Source organism: Penicillium hispanicum (assembly GCF_028827665.1).
Source record: "Penicillium hispanicum strain IBT 35686 chromosome Unknown utg000005l_segment0_segment0, whole genome shotgun sequence".
NCBI lineage: Eukaryota > Fungi > Ascomycota > Eurotiomycetes > Eurotiales > Aspergillaceae > Penicillium > Penicillium hispanicum.
In genome coordinates, this window is record NW_026623197.1 from 2,176,389 (window position 1) to 2,193,231 (window position 16,843).

At 52.5% G+C, this 16,843-nt stretch overlaps 6 protein-coding genes across 6 annotated transcripts; 2 read left to right on the plus strand and 4 right to left on the minus strand.

Moving 5' to 3' along the window:
• Positions 1 to 56: 56 nt before the first annotated feature.
• N7459_006258 (uncharacterized protein) lies at positions 57 to 897 on the plus strand (the record flags this gene model as incomplete). Its single annotated transcript, XM_056945442.1, has 2 exons — positions 57 to 127; positions 345 to 897. The coding sequence occupies 2 exons, from the start codon at positions 57 to 59 to the stop codon at positions 895 to 897; spliced, it is 624 nt and encodes a 207-aa protein (XP_056799777.1).
• An 878-nt stretch (positions 898 to 1,775) lies between these two features.
• On the plus strand, positions 1,776 to 3,928 carry N7459_006259 (Zn(II)2Cys6 transcription factor; the record flags this gene model as incomplete). The annotated part of the gene is made up of 8 exons (XM_056945443.1): positions 1,776 to 1,831; positions 1,897 to 1,925; positions 1,992 to 2,186; positions 2,246 to 2,553; positions 2,602 to 2,869; positions 2,929 to 3,566; positions 3,625 to 3,724; positions 3,792 to 3,928. The coding sequence occupies 8 exons, from the start codon at positions 1,776 to 1,778 to the stop codon at positions 3,926 to 3,928; spliced, it is 1,731 nt and encodes a 576-aa protein (XP_056799778.1).
• Positions 3,929 to 4,019: 91 nt separating this feature from the next.
• On the minus strand, positions 4,020 to 7,371 carry N7459_006260 (uncharacterized protein; the record flags this gene model as incomplete). Its single annotated transcript, XM_056945444.1, has 3 exons — positions 4,020 to 6,731; positions 6,785 to 6,994; positions 7,048 to 7,371. The coding sequence occupies 3 exons, from the start codon at positions 7,369 to 7,371 to the stop codon at positions 4,020 to 4,022; spliced, it is 3,246 nt and encodes a 1,081-aa protein (XP_056799779.1).
• Positions 7,372 to 7,725: 354 nt separating this feature from the next.
• N7459_006261 (putative C6 transcription factor (War1)) lies at positions 7,726 to 10,505 on the minus strand (the record flags this gene model as incomplete). Its single annotated transcript, XM_056945445.1, has 4 exons — positions 7,726 to 8,334; positions 8,405 to 8,937; positions 8,996 to 9,279; positions 9,340 to 10,505. The coding sequence occupies 4 exons, from the start codon at positions 10,503 to 10,505 to the stop codon at positions 7,726 to 7,728; spliced, it is 2,592 nt and encodes an 863-aa protein (XP_056799780.1).
• Positions 10,506 to 11,288: 783 nt separating this feature from the next.
• N7459_006262 (phosphatidylinositol-3-phosphate-binding ubiquitin-protein ligase) lies at positions 11,289 to 13,668 on the minus strand (the record flags this gene model as incomplete). Its single annotated transcript, XM_056945446.1, has 2 exons — positions 11,289 to 11,882; positions 11,944 to 13,668. 2 exons carry the CDS (start codon positions 13,666 to 13,668, stop codon positions 11,289 to 11,291), a joined length of 2,319 nt encoding a protein of 772 aa, XP_056799781.1.
• A 1,558-nt stretch (positions 13,669 to 15,226) lies between these two features.
• On the minus strand, positions 15,227 to 15,478 carry N7459_006263 (uncharacterized protein; the record flags this gene model as incomplete). Its single annotated transcript, XM_056945447.1, has 2 exons — positions 15,227 to 15,292; positions 15,353 to 15,478. 2 exons carry the CDS (start codon positions 15,476 to 15,478, stop codon positions 15,227 to 15,229), a joined length of 192 nt encoding a protein of 63 aa, XP_056799782.1.
• Positions 15,479 to 16,843: the final 1,365 nt, after the last annotated feature.

The window sequence follows — 16,843 nt, forward strand, 5'->3', positions numbered from 1 at the left end:
CATGCTAGGATGGGATTGGGGACGAATTGCAGTCGCGCCCGACGCTGCGGGCGAAGATGAAGGAGAGCTTGGAATCGCCGCGTGCGATCGCGATTGCTCGAGGGGCGTCACCTGACTCTCCCCGCCCGTTTGTTATCGTCGTTCAACATCGAATCACGGATTCTTGACTTGTTCCCGACTACTCACTTCGCACTTCATCACAACCATGGAGGATGTTCTACTGCGATGAAAGATCCACACCAAGTCGCCCAAACATACGAGAGCGACACTCGGGTGCAATGAATAATAACAAGCGCACGGCCTCGATCCATGCGCTCATTATTCTTGACAACTGACATTTCTAGACCCGCCCGACACATCTCAAACAGGCAGCTCGAATACTCGGCGTCTCTTCACACCCCACACCCGACAGCAAATGTTACGAGCGTCTCATTTGACTTTGGATTCTGCAGACGCGTGCTCGGGGAACACTGGCTCGATCCTCGAATCACAGCGTCGGCTTCCTGCGCCCTCGTGCTCGGGGACCTGGTCCTCCCCCCAAGATCGACAGGGCTCGACGGGTCCCGGAATACGCGCCATCCATGGGTCCAGCGAAATTTATCCCGGTGCGCAAATGCGCGGAAGGCGCCGCTTTTGCTACTTTTGAATGGCTCGCCTCCCGGCCACGACGGGACTGGTGAGGCACCCCCAGTTGATCCCGGCGTCGCCGACCCAATAGTGGTTGCTACCACTGGTTATTTCTGGAGGCTTGACTTTGGCGGCTGGACTGTATATATCATCAAGCACCGCCACACGGCCACATGGGAGGAAGTGCTATCTTCGTATCCGCGGCATACTTCCCTGAGCGAGGCCGTCCGGCGAGGAGGCAAAACAAGGAAAAAAGTGGATGACAGCTGAATCCCATCCGGTACACCATAGTGCGTATTTCGCTGAAGCCTGGTGCCCTGCGGCTTCAGGTCATAGCGCGACGACAACGCGATGCATATCGGACTTGATTCATAATCCTTCAGCATCAGCATGGAGGATTTCAAGGTTGGCTGTCTCCCTTCAGTCTGATTGGCCAGCGGCGTGCATGCAACGCGATATGCCCACGGACTCCGACCAACGTGTCGAGTTGAGACAAACCAAATAAAGAATCTCGGTCAATATAGTCGGATTATCTAGAGCAGCTACCGTTATGGAGATACGAACTGTACACACTCGCTTGTTTTTGCCCGCCTCGCACCCCCTGCCGAAGCAACCCTTGGAAGCCGCGGTCTCTCAGCCAGCACGCTTGTCCTGCGATCTTTTTGCTTCGGGCAACGATCGGTTCTCATCGAGGGCAACAAACTTTGTTCTGGACGCGTGGGGGAGCATCTTCCAGCCAACCATATCCAGCCGGATTCTGTCAAGACGCCGGGCGCAGTGGGGAGCGTTGCACCTGGCGTGAGGAACCTGGGCCACGTTGGCTCGTCGCGAATCCCACACCGACCAATTCGCATTTAATTTTATTCTCGACCTCTACACTCCAAACTTCACCAGCCGGTACGATTCTCCTCTGGCGAGCTAATCTCCAACCACCCGCCAGCTTGGTCTGGTCAAACCCCAAAAATTCCGCTCAGTGTGCAATAGCGATCCACCAAGGACCCAGCAATTTGCCTGCGATCTCCACTCTCCCCGCCTCCAGTGTTGAAATCGCACGGCTCCATCGAACATCGCCCTCGTCGATGGGATTTGAACGTACCCCTGCAGGATCGCGGGACTTATTTATCCATTGTCCTCGGGCCTGGCCGACTATGTTCTCCTTCTGGAAACCTTCCCAGTTCGTGTCCGTCTTCGACACCGTTGCTGCGTAATGAGGGGATGGTCAGTCTCCCCAAACACATGGCCTATTTCCCACGAACTAACCCCCATCAGCCTCACGTGTCGTTTGCGTCATCTGAAATGTACGCTGCCCTCCATGTTGTTGTTGCTCCTTGGTCCTGAATTTGAATTCTGACGATGCTTCCCAGGTGATAAAACCGGAACCAAATGCTTGCGCTGCCAGCGTTCTGGCCGCGAATGTGTGCCGGCCCCAGGGAAATCCGAAGAGGTGTCCTTCCGACATGGTCAAAATCCATCCTTGCGAGGGAAGGGGCCTCCGAGATATGGGGAAAGCGATCTCGCGTTCCCAAATGACCAGACCTGGGTTCCAACGTCTTCTGATTGTACGTGCCGGGCGACATGAATATTTTTTTTTTGCCTTGATCCAGCTGACATCCTGAAGATTCGTTCAAAGACGAGACTGATCAAACCGCATCTGAGTATTATGTTGTCCCTTTGACGGCGACGGATTCGCTTTCTAGGTCTTCATCCGAAGCTCGCTCCACCCCGTCGTCCAGCATGGATCCCTCGGTGCCCGTGCCGGACACTTCCGGTTCCGTTCCTCTTTACATCGCAGAGTCCCAAGGTGGCTCGCAGTCTACATCAACAAACTCGCCGTCGTCCTCGACCACGCCGATTAGCCTACCACGGCTGGCGAATGTAAATGAAGCGTATTTGCTCCGACATTTCCAGAGACATCTAGCCCCATGGGTGAGCACCCCTTTACTTTTTGACATTGGCAATCCACTGACCATTTAGCTCGACGCTGGGGACCCCGAATGGCATTTCTCGGCAGACGTTGCTCGCCGAGCGAGTCAGTCTCCGCTCCTTCTGTACGCCTGCTTGGCGGTTTCGGCCTGCCATCTCTCTCGCACGACAAACACCATCCCGCCTAATGTGGCCGACAGCTACCATGAGCGCTGCGTCTCTATCATGCTGCCCGTGTTGGAGAAACCCGAATTTGAAATTGCCATCGACATCCTACTCAGCTCCACAGTGATCCTCCGCTTTTTCGAGCAAATCTCATGTTCGCAACCCTCCAATAATTGGCCCCCGTCGGGAACCCCAACTAATCCCGCAATCCAGCCCACACTCCGTCCAACGATCCGCAGCGGCACCTCCTCGCCGGCTCCGTGTATATCAGTTCGCATGTGGGTTCTGCGATATCGGGCGGCCTCGCATCGGCTTCCTTCTGGGTCTTCGTTATCCAAGACATTCAGTTCGCGCTTACGTACCAGAAATGTCTTCGGCTCACCTTCGCGCCATTCGACGACCGCCTGCGCCATTTGTGGGCCGCCAAGCCGATCCTGAGCGACGGCGACTGGGTGAATCGGGCAATCTGGCTCCTGGCCGAGACCATCGACTTCTGCTATAATGTCTCGGGCCGGAATTATGGGGGCCATTTGGGGATCGCGGGGGAGATCGCCCTCAAGCAGCGTATTCGGGAATGGGAGACCAGCCGTGCGGACTCGTTTATCCCGCTCCATGTCTCGCCGCCCGAGCCGGAGATGGGGAAGCCGTTCCCTGTTGTCTGGTATACGAGTCTGTGGCATTGTGAGTCTCCACATCTCTACAAGTGTGCTGCGTATGTCTGGACTTTCATGGCTAAATTTCGTATCTGGGCAGCCACCGCGATGCAACATGTCTGCCTTGCCAAGGCTTTGATGTTGATCCGGGAGACTGAATTATATGATGTCTCCTCGGTACACCGCGCGAATTTGAAGGTGAGTTTAAAATTCGGGTCCGTCGAGGGGGCTCCACTGATTTTCTTTTTTTCTACAGGAACAAATCTCCGAGAACTTAAATTACCTCTTTGGCATTGCCCTATCTGCAGATGATGAGCCCTCACTGCGGATTATGGCCTGCCATGCCTTGTGTGCCTGTAAGTCTTGGTTGTACCAGAGCTCGGCCAGCCCGGGACTTATACTAAAAATTGTTTCTGTTATTAGGCAGCTCATGGATAGACGACCTCGTGGCGCAAAATCTGCTCTTTGATCTCCTGCGCCGCACGGAGCGAGAAAATGGATGGCCATGGGCATATGTAGAACAAAGGATTCTGCATACATGGCAAGGAAGGTCGCAATAGAAATACAGTATAATACCCCTTAATCGAACCTCGTGCACAGCCAAAATTCACCCCATCAACTTCTGCTACCCGACTATCTAGGAAGGCAATGCTAGCTCTCCGACTTGCTCGTGTCAATACCACTTGAAGTCCGAGGCGGCCACTGTCTTCCGGGTGTCTGTGCAAAATCATTTATCACCTCCAGTGTATCGGAAGATTCAGTCTTATCTTTCTGCTTGATCAGACTGATCAACTCCTTCTGGATAAGCGCCGCGTCTCTCTGTTTCCCGCGTACATGCAGAACATGTCCAAACCAGTGCATGGTCTTCAACGTAAAATCCCCGCTGGGCCCCAGCGTCTCCCGGTTGCCTTTCAGCGCCTGCCGAAAGGCGCTCTGCGCCCTGCGGTACTCTTTCATGTCATACAGAGACAGGCCGAGCCGATACACCGATTCGAGCGTATGGCGGTGCGTCGGGCCGAGGGTATCTCTCTGCGCGTCGGCGGTCTGCTGGAAAACCTCTGCAGCTTCCTGGTGGTTCTCGCAGCGAGAATACGCCCGGCCTAGCCAGTGGAGGGAAGTGAGCGTATCCCGATTATTGGGGCCGAGTACTTCTCTCTGGCCGTCGACGGCCTCTTGAAAATATTCCCGGGACCGTTCCCATTGTCGGAGTGCGTAGCATGCACAGCCGAAATAGTAGATGGAAATCAGGGTATCTTTGTGTTTGGCGCCGAGTAGACTTTTCCGGCCTTGGGCTGCCATTTCGAACGTGTCTAGTGCTTCGTGGTCCTTGTCGGCATGATATAGCACTAGACCTAGCCGGTGAAGCGTCGTGAGTGTATCGCAATCGTCGAGACCGAATGCTTCTTTCTGTCCATCGAAGGTGTCTCGGAAGTATTTCTCGGCCTTGTCGTATTCGTCAAGTGTGGAGTATGCGCAGCCAGTCCAGAATAGACAACGCAGGGTCTGGTTATGTCTAGAACCAAGTTGAGTTTTCATCCCTTCTGTTGTCCGCTGAAAAGTATCGCGGGCTGTCTCGGTTTCTTTGGAGTCGTAGAGCGCCTTGCCCAGCCAATATAGTGAGTAGAGGGTATCTCGGTGATTGAACCCGAGTGTCTTTTCCTGTCCAGCAGAAGCCTCTCCGAGATATTTGCGGGCATCTTTGTATTGCTTGAGTTCATAGCATGAGCAGCCAAGCCAGTACAGAGAGTCCAGTGTTTGTGGATCATTGCTGCCAAAGACAGTTCTTCGACCTTCCGACGCGAGTTTGAAAGCATCACGAGCTGCCTGGTATCGAGATAGGGAATAGGAGCAGCGACCCAGTCGATGCTGGGCGTATTGAACCTCTCCGGCGTTGGGGTTTGAGTCCGAGTTCTGAATCTGAAGTAACTCGTTAAAAATATCTTGAGATTCTTGAAACATTCCCAATGAAAATAATGAGTTGCCGAGTTTCTTGAACGCAGATATCCTTCTGATTTCCTCAATCCCTGGATCCTTGCGCTTGATATCGAACAGCTCCTGGAGGATGTCCAAGGCCTGTTGATATTCGCCTAGTGAATAAAATGTATGGCCTAGCCAATCGAGAGAAGACAGAATAGCGGGGTCTTGGGGTGCAAGAGTCTCTCTTTGTTTGTCGAGGACCCGCCGCAAAGTATTCCGTGCCTCTGGGTATTGCCGTAAATTGAAGAGAGAACGACCAAGCCAGTGTTGAGATATCAGAGTCTTGGAGTCATTTTCCCCAAACGCTCGCTTGCGTCGAGCGGCAGCTTGGTGGAACTTGACTTTAGCTTCTGAGTATTCCTTGTTTTGGTACAGATCGCGTCCTTTTTGATGAATAGAATTCAGGGTTTCGTCAAGATCTTCGGGCCGGTCAGCCTCTGCGAGCTTTTGACCCGCTGCTACTTCCCGGAGGGTTATCTGCGCATTGTCATATTGCTTCAGGGCGTGGAGGCACTTTCCCTGCATGTACCGTGACGCCAAAGTCTCCCTATCCGATTGCCCCAATACCTCCTCTCGTAGCCGTGCAACGTCGTTGAACTGGAGTAGCGCTTTTTCGTAGTCCCCCTGCTGAAAGAAAGCTAATCCTTTCTGATGAATGGCTTCGAGCTCTTGAAGATAGTTCTCTTCGAAGCCCGCATCGGCCTTTATCTGACTGTGGTTAGGCGCGATAACGACAGTCTGAGGCTCAGGCGTGGCACGTTGCACCTCAGGCAAATGCTCCTCTGAGCCGGGTCCAGTCATGTCTGTCTTCCCCGTGTTCCAGCTTTTGAAGGACTCGTAGGTATCCACAGTGGTGTCCTGCATATTCTCCGATACAATATGTGCGCTGTCCAAGACATTCCGCTGCACTGCTGGAGCATTTGTTTCCGAGACTGACTCAAGAGGACGATGCTGCACCAGCCATTCAGTCTGGCGAGATTCTTGGGCAGATGGTCGCTTTGAAGCATTGGCTGCCATGGTCAACTTCATGAAGTCATAGCATGTCTCGCTCGCATTTTTGGAGGGATCGGATGGGAATGGGAACGGCGATCCTTGAACGTATCGCATCAAGACGCTCTGGTTGTTGAACGGGAATGGATATTCATGGAAGAGCATGTAGAAGACCATCACACCAAGAGACCACATATCGACCTTCTCGGTGTAATGACGATTATCGCTAATTTCTGCCGTGTCGGGTGGATAGATCCCTAGAACCTCCGGTGCCACGAATAGCGGCGTTCCAACCACCGTTCTAAGGCTGGTGCCGCCTGGCTTGACGCGCTTGCTGATTCCGAAGTCGCCAATCTTGACCCACCACTCGGGCCCCTTGCTAACGACGAAGATATTCTGATATACCTGTTAGAAAATCAACTGTGCTCGTGATTTATCTAGACGCTTACCGCAGGTTTGAGATCCCGATGGACGAAGCCATTGCTGTGCAGAAATTCTAGACCCTCCGTAATTTGCAAAGTAATCTCTCGCGCTTCACATTCAGGGATAGGCTGCTTCAAGTTGTCATCAAGGTCGCCGTTTTCAAGATATTCCATGGCAATGAAGATCGATTCATGGTCTTCGTACCAACCAAGATAATCGACGAATAGACCGGCATACTGGTAGACATGAGTGTCTGTACAATCTCAGATGGTGTCGGGGATATACATACGATCTTTTGCGAGAACTTGGCGATGATCTCCAATTCTTTATGATAGTTGATCTTGTCGTGCGCCATAAGCGCCTTGGTGACCACCTTGACAGCCTGCAGTGGTGGTGTCTGGTCATGGCTCGATAAGCACCGATGCAGCCAGACGGTGCCATAAGATCCTTTTCCAAGGAGTTTCTCTCTCTTCCAGACATCTTCGGTCTCTTTACGCCGGACATTTTGCCCCGCACACACGCGCGACTGAATGGTGAAGCGGTGCGTCAGGTCTGCGTGGAACTCGGCGCGGATCTTGGTGTCGGCCACAAGATCGGAATGGTCAGACTTCATCTTTGTCCTGGATGTAGAGCCGGATCACATCGCCAGGACTGAGCGAATGTGTCTGTCGACAGGAACGACCCTCGTTTTCTCGGGTGGGCGTTTATGCACCGCCCCCACACGATGAGGTGTGATAGAGCCGCAGATACAGATCGTTGTGGCAGTGCTGACGCCATAAGCCACAGCCCAAGACACGATTAGTTCTGTCAATGTTGAGCTCGATGGTGTATTTCGGTAATTTCATTGGGGACAGGGCATTCAAATCTTCATTCTCCGGGTACATCGTCGGGGTATATCGAATAAGAAAACCAAAATCATCAACCTTCATCACAAAGAATAAAGCAAGCGCAAATGCAGAGAATCCATTTAAAACTGGAAATTCCCTTCGAATGGAAACGGAAAAGCAAATAATCCCTCGTCCATCATATTGCCCAACATGAGAAAGCTATTTGAGCTACTGTCCCCACAGTCGACGCCCATTTCAGTTCCCGCGCCCATTGGCGATGTGAGCGACATGCCCACAGTCGACATGTCTGCATATGACCCTGGCTGCGATCCTGCCATGGCTGCTGTAGATGGGTGAATGCCTGCGTACGAGGTTTGCGACAAATCTGCCCTCGTATGCGGAAAGGAATGGTAGAACGTGTTTTGGGATGGGTCGTGGGGGCCGGGTATGGACGCGGAGAAGGATGACGATGTAGACCACGGGGTTACGGTCGCGGGTGCCGGATCAGAGTGTGCGGATGCCATGCTTCCCACTCTTGTTGGCGTCCCAACAGGCCCGTAAGGGGACATTCCTGGTGTTGGGGTGTTATTGGCTCCGTCTTGGTTTAAGCTCGATGGGGAATGGGAATAACTGGGTGTTGGGCGCGAATGTGGTCGGTGCGATAGAGTGTTCGTTGAAGCAGTACCGCTGGCTGGATCCCCTGACGCAAGTTCACTGAGGACTTGCAGGGGCGTTGTGCCTGGTCTCGTCTACCCGGAATTGTTAATATGTATTTGTGGACAGACTAGACGTGAGGATAATCTGCCTGGATAGACATACCGGTTGCCTTTCACTTCGAGTGTCAGAACGCATTTCAGTGCCGAAAATCTCCCGTAACTCCGGTCCATTGCCCTTTTTGCTAATGAACCAATTGCGCATCATGGTGAGGATATTCCCGAATTTTAATGCAACACGACCCCCGTCGAGTGCAGCCGCGGCCCGATAATGAGTGATGGTTTTATCCAGGTAGTACTCTACTTTGAGCGTCTGCATGTCGATAACCTGGCCAATGCGGGATTCTGGTGCGGTGAGAAGAGAGTAGATCTTTATCAGGCTGACAACGGGATATGCTGTTCGAGCCAAAGCTAAGGTTGGCAGGCATGTCAGTCGCACTGTGTCAACAGTGTTCAGGATGTCCAGGGTCTGGTGGATAGAGTGGATGCATGTCGTCAGTGCATCAATAAATGGAGCAACCGCTGAGGTTGGAAGACCGTCAATAGATGAATTGACGATGTTATTGTCTCTGCAGTCAACACCCATAGCACTCTCATGTACAAACAGGTTGATAGTATAGTGAGTGTGGGCCAGAGGCGCTATAAAAATGTCAGAAAAGAGATCATTCGTCTACATGATAGTAACATCCGTATTTACCTGTCCAGAACTCTTCTGGAATATCTCGTCGATATTGTGCTAGTTGATTTGCGAATGCTTTGATTGTATACCGCACCTTGCTGTCCGCAAATGAGACCGCCGTTTGGGGATCCTCATTCGTCAATTGGACGCTTGCTTGTTCCATGATAAACGCAAGCTTCGCCCACCAGATGACTTTGCGATCGGAGGGCAATGCATCAGGGTGGGATTCCAAAATTTGAAGACATTCATCCATATATGGCTGCCACCTAACGAGGTGCATTCGTCGTAAAGCCGTTGCCACCCTATGGAACATTAGTACTGGGGTAGTTGGACGCAAGTAGACGGCCTGGGAGTAAGCTCACTGGATACCCAGAAAATAACACCCGACCCATGTTCGCCTCGCCTCGGGTCCATTGAGGTCGGTGGACGGTCCGACATGTCTCTTTGAGATGATTTCTCGTAAATGGACTAGAGGCTTGAGATCCCCATTTGAGCGGCGGTTCAATCCAAGATCCATGGCATTCACAATAGCCATGTGGATTAGTTGGTAGAATTTCAGCTCCTCGAGATTGTCTGGCGGCATATACCAGATGGAGACAACCAAAAGTGACTGGACCAATTCCAGAGACTTCTGGCCCTTGACGACGACCCGCTCGGCAATGAGATGGTAGTACTCGGATAGAAGTGGGAGCTGAGCAGGCTTTTTAAACGGCCCGATAGACACAGCAATGATTGCCAGAAACAGGGCTGGCTTGTCACGGCGCACATCGCCCATTGTCGTGTCTGGAGTAAAAACCACCATGGGCATCTCGTCGGCCATTTCAGTCACATAGCGAGTGAAGGCTGCCTGGGCGGATTCCACATCTATCACCCCTCGATCAATCACATCGACAAAGTCATTTCGATGATCAGATTTCAGCGGTGCTCTGCTGCCAGCAAAGGGCCCACGCCACTGCTTAGATGTTGAATGCGAATGTGAATGTGGCTGAATCTGCTCCGCAGATGGACTGTCCGGGCGTGAATACTGGGAGACCAGGAGCCCGTCATGATGGCGTTTATTCCCCGCCAAATTAGGGTCATCTTTCAGCCAACGCCGAGAAGAGGGTGGCTCATTGTGCGGCATCGACTGTAGTTGCGATGAACCAGCACTGGTAGTGTTGGTCTGGGATGCCTGGAGAGTTGCGGTCAACGCATCAATCTTGCGCTCGAGCTCCGTGACGCGGCTGTCGGTCTTCTTCTGGCGCTTCCTGGTCGGCGCCGTGACGATGCACGGGCGGCCAGCCTTAGCGCACCGTTTGCAGGAACCATCCTGGGTGGTTGGGTCTGGATCACACCGAACCTTCAGCTGGCGACAAGGCTCACAGGCACGGGGCCGCTTGATCTCCACCTGGGGGTCCTCCGGGTCAGGGGAGGCATCGGCGTGGTGTAACCCCAGGCCGAAAGTGGGTTGCTCCTCGGCCGATGCAGCATTCGCCCCGTGAGTGTGCATAGTGAAGGGAGGCGGTGGCTCGGGGTAGTCGGAGGCCATGGTGAATGTCGGTCGGAGCGGCGAGTATAAAGACCGGCGATGCCCCGTCGATCTTACTCGAGCAGCGGGGCCAATTGGATCAGCCAATCGACTGTGAAAGAGCAATGGGTTGTAATGGGTCACTGGTCGCCAAATCAGCGAGCTTGGAAGCCCTGTCGGCCCGTTCAGATGTGCTCTTTGTGAGAAAAGCCGACTCAAATCTCACTGCTAACATGCGATGCAGTTGGCCCCCACAACAAGACTGTTCCGTTGGCTTCAAGGAGTAAGACGGAGCACGGTGGACACAACCGCCGACCGCCGATGCTGGGGCTCGCGTGGCTTTGGGTAACACCGCAATCTGAGTGGCTAGAAGAAGCTGCAAGGGCTGCAATGGTACAGACGCATTCCACGGAAGGAGCAAAAAGCGCCGGCTTCCCCAGATCGAAGAATGTGCATGGGGGAATTTGGGATGATTTGGTCTGGCGTCGAGTGACGGCGGCTCCGACCGCCATGCACGTGACTCGGCGCAACCCCAACTGCCTCATCCAGTATAACGCGATATCAAAGTGGTCGGGCAACCTCTCTACACGGTTTTCATCTGGTTCGTCATTTATTTGGATGAATATGGCTGGAAATCATCATGGATTCATCAGATCATAACACGGGATATCAACAAAAGAAACACCCGCCCATGCGCCGCTAATATACTTCAAACAGACAACAAAGGAGCATTCTCTCTCGTTCCGACCCTGAGTGCGGTTTGTCCCCCGCTTCCCACACAGTGATGATGGGAATGCTCGCACCCTATGAGCGAATATGCACAGGACACTGCATCTTGCGCCCGAACCAGTTCAGAAGGCAGTGCTTGTGGTATTTGCACAGGCATTCAAGGCGGACCAGAACCTCCCCAACCTGGTAGTCCTCCATGCAAATCGTGCATTCGGCCACGCCGCCATCTGCATTGGAGCAGTCCTTTTCGGTAGAGGTAAACTCCACCATACGAGTCACCGGCACTGGTAGCGGAGGCAGTGGCGGTTCTTGGCTGGCTGCAGGGGCGGCAGAGGTCTCGGCTTCGGCCCGAGCAGACGGCGTCCCATAGTTGTCAATGCATTGCCGAATATGGGCCTCCCGGGCCTCTATGGGCTCTTCGGCACTGAGTTGAGGGAATGCTCGCCCACAGACCGGGCACAGGTCTTGCTCTGGCACAACCGGGGATATTGACTGGCGGTGAGTGTCAACAGCAGGGCCTGGCCTGTGCCCAAGGTCTGTGGCTCGCCGGGGGCGAACCTGCTCTGCCTCCCGGTTGTTGGGCAAAGACTGGCGACCTTGGCGGCCCGAAGCTGGCGGAAACTCGACCCGAGGGGCTCGCCGGGCTCGCCGAGGGGCTCTCTCGTCGTGCTAAGCAAAATACGACATTAGTTGAAAGGCAAAAGCGCCTATTGGGGAAGGGATGGCTTACCACCTCGGTAGAAAAACAGTTGCCCATCGTCGAGGGTAGAGAATGGGTTGATCGATGGCCACGCGAGCGCGCAGCACTGTACCCAGGAGGGTTGGGGTTGGGATCTGGTACGCAGGGGTTGCAAAGACGTACTTCTTCGCCGCCTCCAAGGCCAGGATTAATGGAAGGAGTCAAAGGAGCTTGGTCGTCACCAGTGAGGTCGATGAATTGACTGGGTGCAATGGGGGAAGATGTGGGCTGCTGAGTTGACTCTGGCGGGCGGACGATAAACTGCCTGGGGATGGTAATGCGGTGCGGCGAACAGGACGCACACACTACCCTTCCACACTTTCGACAGTGATGCTTTCGATAGAAGAACCCAAACACTGTACCACAAATCGGGCAGCACGATACCTCTGTATCTGGCTGCCATCTTGGCAGGCTCATATCGAGGTATCTTTCATCACTCTCATCTCGCAACGTTTCCCCCAACCTGCGTTCATCGAACGAAAGCATTCGGCTCGCGTCTACAGCAGCCTGCCTTCTAGAACCCCCCGCACTTCTGACCAGGTTTTGTTCATCACTCGCTGTCCCACTCGTCGCGTGTTCATAGCGAGAAAACATTCGAGACGAAGTCCGGTTGGTCTCAATGTCCTCAACGTCTTCATCCCTTTGAGCCGAAAGCCGTGGCAGCCCCTCGACATCCTCGTTGGCCTGCGATATTGGCAGACTCGGAGCGAGATAATTTCCATCAGCGTCATCTCGCATAGTCACACTCAACCTTCGTTCATGGATAGAGGAGGGTATTTGGCTTCCTCGAACTGTGTCGAGCGGGAGATCCGTGTGCATCTCGGCCTGTGCTCTGAGATCCATGCCCCGAATCTCTTCATCCCTTGCCACTTCTGCATCGGTCCTAAGTATCGTCCCACTCGGAGAATGTCGATATCCAGACGAAGACATTCCAGCTGAAGCACAGTTGTTTCCAACCTCGACAGCCACCGCGCTCTGACATCGCTGCGGGTCTTCCACTCGAATTCGATTATCGCCGACTTGCCGATAAGTTAACACCTCAGAAGGTAAACGATTGCCACGATCAAGAACTCGGGAAAGTCGATCAGGAGATGCAGCTTCTGGTGGTGATGATGAGATATCAATTGCGGTTGCACGTGATGATCCAGGAACCGCTGCTGCATTTTCCCAAGATGACGGAACAACCTTTGAGACAGAACGGTGTGGCGAGGCCCCAATAATATGGTCCTCTTGAACAGCAATCTCGCCGGAACGTGTTCGTTGCAAGCGGGCCTCTTGGCTCGTGCTCGTCAAACGCCTCTTCCGATCAGCTGCTGGATAACCGATCGTGGCTAGGTCGCTCGGTCCATGTGAGATATGCCGTATGGTGTTCGATTGTACACTGCCAGTCAGTGACTGCGTACTTGAAGCGTGTTGCAGAACATTCCTTTTGCCGTCATCGCCTCTTCGCTGTGCGTCGTATCTTGCCACCTGGCTTGCAAAATTGTCCATGTCTCTGACTTCCTCATCAGATTCAACAGCTCGTGTGCTCACTTCTGCATCAACTCCGTCGGCACTGTTGAGGATCTGCGGCTGGTCTGTATTGCTTTTGTGGCTTGTGGTGCTCTCTGCATCCAGCCCTAGGTGCTCTCGGTTCTCTCGTCGATCGATGCTTCCACTAGGCGATGGGGAACGCGACACGGAGCCGCTCAAAGAATGTGTGGCTGAACCAGACATTGTTCCGTTTCTTTCCAGTTGAAAATGCTTCGTCCGTTTCAAGAGCTCGTCGACATGGGCGGCGAGACTAATCCCGCCTGCCAAAAGACCTACTCGTCATCGAATATGGAAGAACTTGGATCAATGATTTTGGTGTACAGATGCGGTGTCGTGTATCAGGTTGTGGCTCAAATTCTTCTTGGATGCTCGATTCACAGTTGTAGTTGTGGCATAACCATCGGAGTTGGTGCCGGTGATCACAACCAAGAGACGGGATGCCGGTGATCTCGTGACAACAAACAGAGATGATGCAACAACCACCGGGAATCTATCCACCACACCAACAAAGAGGGAACAAGACTCAATAGAGTCACAGAACAGACCACATCCACGGTGTGGTCAGGGCTGAGTCTGAAAGGCAGAGAGAGTGCAGGAGGGAGTGTGAGGAAGTGCTGGTGACCGTCCATCACCTTATCTGTGGGGCCTGAGGGCGGTGTAGTCGGTCGTGTGCGGCAGAATATGCCACTTTTGCCACTTATCGCCGCTTGTGTTGACTTTCCTCTCACTATCGACGATGTTTCTGTCCATGTCGCTGTCCGACTGTGGCTGTCTCATCCTGTATCATGTAGTGGATGGGCTTTTTGATTCGATTTTGTTCCTATGCTAGAAGTCATGCATATTGCTATACTTTCTTTCCCGAGGACGTTGCTTGTACATACCTTGGTATATACTTTGGTTCTGAACCGTCGCCAATATCTTAATTCCGCCTCTGCCGAATATAGTTATCAAAACTCCCACCACGATCAGCTGTAAAGTTAGCAGCTTGTTCATCGCACACTCAGGGGAGAATAGTCATTATTTTATAGATCTGGTCTTTATCTTGCAAGTCGTATCGGCCCCAGCCAAGCAGTAGACAATGACTAACCAGCCCAGACACCCCGAGGTCGGTGATAAATTGTGTTCGACTCTACCACATGATGATTTTCTTCACAGTAACCTCATGACGAATAACAATAACTTCCATTCCACGGGAACCCTAAACTGGAAAGCCACACGTGCATTTCCCTGCGGGCTCATTGCATTGCCTGACTAGAGCGTCATTATGAGCGTCCGATTCTCACGAGTAGCCTTGCCGCCACCAATATTGCAATACGCATCCGCTTCAAACTCAGCTCTTCCAGTCAATAACCTGTTGGCCTCCCAAGGCGAACAGATGGTCAATTAAAACTTGGAAGATTTGTAGAGATAGAAATCAGATAATTAATTACCTTGCAGTCTGTCACACACTTGGCTTTTTACCAGGGAACTAGCATGTGATCTGCAGGATCCTTATCTGCTCGAGATCGACTGACAACGCTTGCGGGTGCTTTCATAAAATAAACCATGTACGTAAACTATGTGATACTCGCAAAAAATCCGGGCGAGCCTTGAAAGGTAGTTTGACACTCATCCTTAACAAAGGGCCGAGGTTCTGCTCCGCGAACCTCGGCTGCAATTCATACTGTAGGTACAACCACACTCGTTTCGACTACCAGTTCATCCCCTTCATTGCCGAAGTAACGCTGATTTCTTTCGCTCCTCAAAAACCGGAGGTGATAGGCTCGCAAGCCCCCTTCGTCTCATCCCAGGATGAGAATTTACCACACTGAATTCCCAATATGATGAGTATATCCTCCCCTTCCTAAGGTGCAGAGTGATCACTTACGAAATGCCATTCGGTGAGCCACTTGGGCCAATGGAACGGTGCTGGGGCAGCTTCCGCAACAGGAGCTGCTGCTGCCATGGCGGCCATGGCAACAACCATTGTCGACAAAGTCGTGAACACCTTCATTTTGTTGATGCTGCCCGCTCCTTGTGAGTATGTTGGGCTCAGAAGGTCGAAGAGGGACGTGGAATAAGGGATATGGAGGAAAACCGGCTTGACTCTTGAGTTCGGGGGTATCTCAGCCTTCTTATGCCATGAGATATAGGGCTACAAGGGTAGACTGAAACAGGGCAACATCCGCTAAGATTGCGCCCTCTGTAGACCCTGGATCTACCATGATACCCACTTGGGGCTCCTGTCAGATACTGGTAAGATAAATACATACCAGCGTCGTGGATCTGCGGCTCTGACTGGCTTAACTAGTGATGGAAACCGAATCTACGAGTCATTGGCGTTCTGTAACGTTGGGGCCAAGGTTCTGGCCCCAACTTACTCGCAAATAGTATATTGCTCTCGGCAAGGTCCGTGGCTTTTGTCCTTGTTGATGCTTTCGCGAATTGTACAATTTGCACGTGGAGGCCAATTGGTCGAGCAGGACGCTAGAGGTGGTTGATCGAGGATTCAAGGCCCGGGCGTGCGCGACTGAGGAAAGTTGTATCGGTACCCTTGCTAGCCGCAAAAGACCTGGTCTGGATAGTCGGGTATATTATGACTCAAGATCTCCGATCCATGAATCGTTATCCGAGTCCATAGGCATATGCTATAGGAAAGGACCTCGGGAGGTGCGGATTATGCATAGTTACTTAGCAAAGAGCGGCGGGCATTACCAGCAAAAAATATCTTGCAGGGGAACCGAGCCAGGAAGAGACAAGCGACAGATAGGGAACAGTAGATTGCGGGGAGGGGCATACAGATATCGAGCGAGAACATGAGGATACCCTAAATACAGTTGAATCTTGACGTTAATGAGTCAAATGGTACGCTAAATATGTTCGGAGAGTTGGTACAGGAAGAGAAGCGAAAGCCACGGCGAGGCAAGGAGAGAAGCAAAGCCTCGATACGAGCCATCTCGAATCAACCCGAAGAGAGAAAAGAAAAGCCTAAGGGAGCAGAAGAAGATAAGAGGCATGGAGGACATAGATTAATAGCGCCTCTGGGCTGATTAAGTAGCAATACCACCGCTGAGAATTTGCAGAATTCCAATGTACCCAGAATCAATCAAGTAACGCCTCGCAACAATTTTAGGAGAAACAGAGCTAGCGGTGGTGTATAATGCTAGCCAATGGTAGGAGACAGAGCGAGGAGGATGGAGACAACGGATGAAATGGAAAAGGGAAAAGAAAAAAGCAAATTCGTTACTGTGGCATCAAATAAGATCCAAGCCGCCTGACTTCGAGACAATACATTGGAGGTGAGATGCGGGTATAGACGAGGATTTTGGAATCGGAGGTGATGAAGAGGGAAAATGGGGAGTAAATGTAAGGCTCCGAG